This window comes from Myotis davidii, unplaced genomic scaffold (genome assembly GCF_000327345.1).
Source record: "Myotis davidii unplaced genomic scaffold, ASM32734v1 scaffold1094, whole genome shotgun sequence".
Lineage (NCBI taxonomy): Eukaryota > Metazoa > Chordata > Mammalia > Chiroptera > Vespertilionidae > Myotis > Myotis davidii.
The window spans coordinates 347,045-352,778 of NW_006285318.1; the positions used below are offsets into that span (position 1 = coordinate 347,045).

At 46.2% G+C, this 5,734-nt stretch overlaps 1 protein-coding gene across 1 annotated transcript in view; it reads right to left on the reverse strand.

The window, feature by feature from the left end:
• Positions 1 to 5,734, reverse strand: part of SMC1A (structural maintenance of chromosomes 1A) — a 29,354-nt gene that overhangs the window by 20,820 nt on the left and 2,800 nt on the right. Inside the window, exons 2-7 of the mRNA XM_015559026.1 lie at positions 3,241 to 3,429; positions 3,030 to 3,142; positions 1,999 to 2,202; positions 1,667 to 1,905; positions 181 to 439; positions 5 to 83 (exon numbers count right to left, since the gene is read on the reverse strand). Coding sequence (XP_015414512.1) covers positions 5 to 83; positions 181 to 439; positions 1,667 to 1,905; positions 1,999 to 2,202; positions 3,030 to 3,142; positions 3,241 to 3,429 — 1,083 coding nt within the window. The remainder of the gene's footprint in view (positions 1 to 4; positions 84 to 180; positions 440 to 1,666; positions 1,906 to 1,998; positions 2,203 to 3,029; positions 3,143 to 3,240; positions 3,430 to 5,734) is intronic.

The window sequence follows — 5,734 nt, forward strand, 5'->3', positions numbered from 1 at the left end:
TCTCGATTGAACTTCTCCAGCTCCTGGGCCAGAGTAGCAGCTCTCTTGCTGGCTTCTTCTTTCAACCGGTGGTATTTCTTCACCTGTGTTAGAGACAGGGAAGGAGGACACAGAGGACCGGTCAGTCCATGGCAGCCCAGCAATCTCCCCATCCTCCCCCTCAGCCCTCCCAGAGCTTACCTGGTTCTCCTCCAGGGTCAAGTCTCTGCCCTGACTCTGACTCTCCTCTTCCATCCGTTCCTCAAACTCCTGCCGGGCTTTTTCCACCGAGAGCATCTCCTTTTCCAGCTCATCCATGTCACCTTTGCGCTTCTTGTAATGCTTCTGAGCATTCTGTAGGGACTTCTTGGCTGCTTCCAGCTTCTTGATTTTGTGGGAGGTATTCTCCTTGGCTTTGATGTATTGAGGCCGCTTCTGGTTCAATTCTGAATCCTTTTCCCTTTTGCCAGAGGGGAGGGGGATAACCAGTCAGCACTGTTGGAGGAGGGTTCCTAGCTTTTTTAACCAAAGAAAGGGATGCCTGAACCCCCACACACAGCCAGCCCCAGGGAACTGCCTGAGAATGACCTGATGCCCCACAGATCCTCAAAACAGGGGCTGATTATTCCCTGGGACCTTCTGCCTGGCATTCCAGGCCCTCCATAAGGTTAAAGCTGCTACCCTGGCCTCAACCAGCCAGGCCAGAACCCTCATAACAACTCTTAGAATATTCTGTGTTAGCCATCCTCCATCTAAACTGGCCTTTTAAAATCCTGTCCTTGCGCCCTGGCTGGTTTTGCTCAGTGGATAGAGCGTCGGCCTGTGGACTGAAAGGTTCTGGGTTCAATTCTGGTCAAGGACACATGCCTGGGTTGTGGGCTCGATCCCCAGTAGGGGGTGTGCAGGAGGCAGCCAGTCAATGATTATCTCATCATTGATGTTTCCATCTCTCCTTTCCTCTCTGAAATCAATGGAAATATATTAAAAAAAAAAAGTCCTGTCCCTGCCCTAGTCAGTTTGGCTCAGTGTGTAGAGCATCGGCCTGCTACCGAAGGGACCCAGGTTCGATTCTAGTCAAATGGATGCACCTCAGTTGCAGGCTCCTCCCCGGCTCAGGCCCTAGTCAGGGCACATGCAGGAGGCAACAAATCGATGTGTCTCTCTCACATCGATATTTCTCTGTCTTGCCCTCTCCCTTCCACTCTAGTGCCTCAGATTCTCATCGCTTCCTCGCACTTGGCAAATCATCACCCTTTCAAGTTCTCCCTCTTCTGAGCACCTATCTACCCAGAGCCTGAGTATTTAAATACTCTATTTGTCTAAAATGCAAGTCAAGCCCTATCTGGTTCGGATCAGTGGATAGTGTCAGGCTGTGGACTGAAGGGTCCCAGGTTCGATTCTGGTCAAGGGTACATGCCTGGGTTGTGCGCTTAATCTCACTGTGGGGCATGCAGGAGGCAGCTGATCAATGATTCCTCTCATCACTGATGTTTCTACCTCTCTCAACCTTCCTCTCTGAAATCAATAAAAATATACATTTAAAAAAATAAAAATTAAAAATAAAATGCAAGTCAAGAGGAAAATAGAGAAACTAGTATGGATGCTGAACTCCAGGCTGAGAGGAGCCCTAGGAAACAGGACAGCCTCTTGGTTTCCCATGAATTGCATGCCCAGGCCTGTCTCTTACTTGATCTCCTTCTCAATCTGTTGCTGCTCCCGCATCATTTTGCCCAGCTCCTTCTTCTTCTCCTTCAGCTCATCCTCTACCTTGTCCATACGCTTCTTGTCCTTCTCGATCTCCTTATTCTTAGAGGCCAGCTCCTTATTGAGCTTCTCGATTTCCACTTCGTTGTGATATAGCTTAAAGAGCTGCAGCTGGACCTGAGCTCGCACCACCTCGTCCTTCAGGCGCTGGTAGCGGTCAGCCTGTGCAAATAGAGGCATGGAGTCAGGGGGTGCATCAGGAAGGCACTGGCTCCCCATCCTCTCTCAGGGCCCTGAGGCAGCCTGGCCACCTACCTCTTCTTTCTCTTGTTTGGCCTCCTTGCGTTCAGCTGCGATGTTTTTCTTGCGGTGGTAATTAAATTGTGTGTCCTCTTCAGCTTTTACCATTTCCTTCTTTCGCTTGTCATACTCCTGGGCCAGCTCTCCAGAGCGACTGATCTCTTCAAATAGCGCTGTCCTCTCTTTGGGGTTCTTCATGGCAATGGATTCCACAGCACCCTAGTAAAGGTCAAAACACTCTCCCCACTTAGACCCTAGCCAGCCAGTTCCTCCGACCTACTCCCACCACTCAATCTTTCAGAAGGTCACTGAGCCTCCTCCCCACACTGGGTGCCGCATTTCACACTGGGCTCTGAGGACACATTCCTGGCCTTTTGAGGTGCATGGGAAGCAGAAGCAAAGCCAACACCATATATTAAATGCAGCAACAGAAGCAGCACAGAAAAGGACTAAATGAAGCCTGGGGGTAGGAGACTGGTAGGACTGGGAAAGGTTTCCCAAAGGTGACATCTAAGCTGAGTTTGGAAGATGTGGAAGAACTAACCAAGAAAGTGGGAGAGACGAAGTTGTTCCGTGTAGAGAAAAATTAACGTGCAAAGGCCTACAGTCCAAAGAAAGCAGGTGAATTTGGGGAACTGCAAATGGTTTCATTAGTCTGGAGTGCAGGGGTGGAGGGAAGAGCATTGGCAGATGAGGCCAGTGAGGTAGGCAGGAACCAAAGGATGGTGTTTCCTGAAAGGCAGGAGTTTGGATTTCATGCTAAGGCAGTGGTTTCAAACTTCAGCGTGTACAATCCTAACCTGGAGGGCTTGGTAAAACACACACTGCTGGGCTCTACCCCCATAGTCTCCGAGTCTGTAGGTCTAGGATGAAGCCTGAAAATGTGCATTTCTAATATGTCCAGTGATGCTGATCTGAAGACTACAAGGGCAAGACTGGAGTGAGGAAGCTGCTCTATTAGTTCAGGGCAAGAGAGGAAGCCAGAGATGAAGCAGGCCCAAGGGTTGGCAAAAAGCAGAGAGCCAATAATTGTTAAAAAAGCCCACCTGGAAGACGAGGAAGTTACGAGCTTTGATGAGAATGCCCAACTTCTCTAATTCCTCACTGTACTCGTGTAGCTGGACCACTTTGTTGTTGATCTTGTACTCAGAGGAACCCCCTACAAGACAAGTTGGCCAAGGGTCAGGATTTCCTCTCCAGCCAACTAGTCTAGCCACGTCCAGGAACCAAGGAGAGGCCCTGGTCAGCCTAACTCACCAACAATAACACGGGCAAAGGTGCGGTCCTCGGCACCCTCCTCAGAGTAGACCATGCTGACAAAGGCCCGGTTGGCAGCTGGCTTGCCCACAGGAGCTCCATGGATCAGATCCCTGAGGGTCTTTACTCGCAGGTTGCTGGTTTTTTCGCCCAGTACAAAACTGATGGCATCCATGAGATTTGACTTACCTAAGGGCGGAGGGGACAACAAAGAGGAGGGGAAATCAGGAAGAAGGGGAGAGGAAAAGGAATTAAGGAGATATTGAGAGGAACAGGAATATTCCCTAAGCACTCACTTCTCAGACTCAGGAGCAGAAAATATTGCTCATAAAGGCTGAGCCCAACCAAAGCTCTAGGTCAAAAGCTTAGAAAAACGGTCCCTCTGCAGTTGCTACTTATAGCAGCCAAAACCTAGAACCCTATCTAAGGAAAAGGTATATTTACAGAATAGATTGTTCTACAACCTTTAAATGTGTTTTGTTTTTTTGTCTTTTGTTTTTCACTGACCGAAGGGAGAGGAAGAGAGGATAAAACAAGTGTGAAAGAGAAACATCGATTGACTGCCTCCTGCATGCCCCCTACTGGGGATTAAGCCTGCAACCTGGGTATGTGCCCTGACCAGAAATCGAACCCACAACCCTTTGGTGCATGGGATGACGTCTCAACCAGTGCTCCAACCAATTGAGCCACACTGGCCAGGGCTATTCTACAACCTTTAATAACATGGGAAAATGCCCACAATAGGAAAAACAAGCAAGAATCAAAACTCAATATATGCCCTAGCCGGTTTGGCTCGGTGGCAAGAGCATCAGCCTACGGACTGAAAGTAGCGAGTTCAATTCCCAGTCAGAGCACATACCCAGGTTGTGGGCTTGATCTTGGTCAGGGCAAGATGTTTCCCTCTCTCTCCCCCTTCCTCTTTCTCTAAAATCAATAAAAATATATCCTTGAGTGAGGATTTTTAAAAATAATAATAAAATAAAAATAAAAGTGGTTGCGATAGCAAATTTTTGTGTGTGTATTTTGCCAGTTTTTTTAAAGGCATTATTCTGCCCTAACCGGTTTGGCTCAATGGATAGAGCGCCAGCCTGCAGACTGAAAGGTCCCAGGTTTGATTCCGGTCAAGGGCATGTACCTTGGTTGCGGGCACATCCCCAGTGGGAGGTGTGCAGGAAGCAGCTGATCGATGTGTCTCTCTCATCGATGTTTCTAACTCTCTATCCCTCTCTCTTCCTCTCTGTAAAAAATCAATAAAATATATATTAAAATAAAAAAATAAAGGCATTATTCTACTGTGATACCATATGAAGGACACAGCATCTAGGAAGTTATTTTCCCAAAAATATTTAACCTGAATTTAAACAAGTCTTTAGACCTCCCTTCAGGGTGACAGGAAATACAGCAGTTAGAGGAACATGGTAAATGACACCATGAGGAAACCTTAAGACAAACAGAATGTGGAATATTCTACAAGACAACTGGCCTGGGATTTTCAGAGTCAATGTCAAAAAGAAAGGTTAGGAGAACCATTCCAGAACACTAGAGATAACTGAGACATAAGCAAAGGCAGTACATGAACTCTGATTGGATTTTGTTCCCCCTCAAAACCCCCAAAAGACATTTTTGGGAGCAATTAGGGAAGCCTGAATATGAACTGGGTGATTGATGACATGAGGAAATTAACTTTCTTAGGTGTGATAATGGTATATTGGTAACACAGGAGAATGGTTTTAGGCGATGAATGCTGAATCCCTTAGAGGTGAATGTCATTAAGTCTACAATTTACTTGCAAATGATTAAGCAAAACATACATGTATGTCTGAAAATTTTCATAATAAAAACTTGGGAAGAAGGAAAGGCACAAGAAAAAAACCACATGAAAATGCAAACAGTTTAACAGTAGTCACTTCTGGAAAGGAAAGTAGGTAACAGGTCAGGGAAGAAATGGAATTTTCTTTTTATTGTATATCCCCTGGGATTTTTTCAAATTTTATACCATGTGCATTTATTATGTGCTATTCAAGTAAAAATGATTAACATTACGAATGGTTATCTCTTCAGTAGAGAAGTCACAGTTTTTATTTTCTTCAGTTTAGACTCAGAAAAAAATATTTTAAAAAATTTAGACTGGGGTTAGAGGGTAGGGAACAGTTTAATCTCTGTAAATTATATCTCAAGGTTCTCCCCAAACATGTTACGTGACTGAACTGAGGATCTGATTTCTAACACCTATCTACGATCCAGCTATAAAAACCGTAGTCCGGGTCCTTCCAAGGAGGCAGTTTGAGACAGCTGTGGCTCAATAGGCTGGGCATTATCCCATGCACCAGGAGGTCACTGATTCCATTCCCCGTCAAGGGCACATGCCAGAGTTGAAGGCTTGATCCCCAGTAGGGAGTGTGCAGGAGGCAGCCAATTGATGTTACATTCTCACATGGATGTTTTTCTCTCCCTCTCCCTTTCTCTCTCTAAAAAATTAATAAACTGTTTTTTT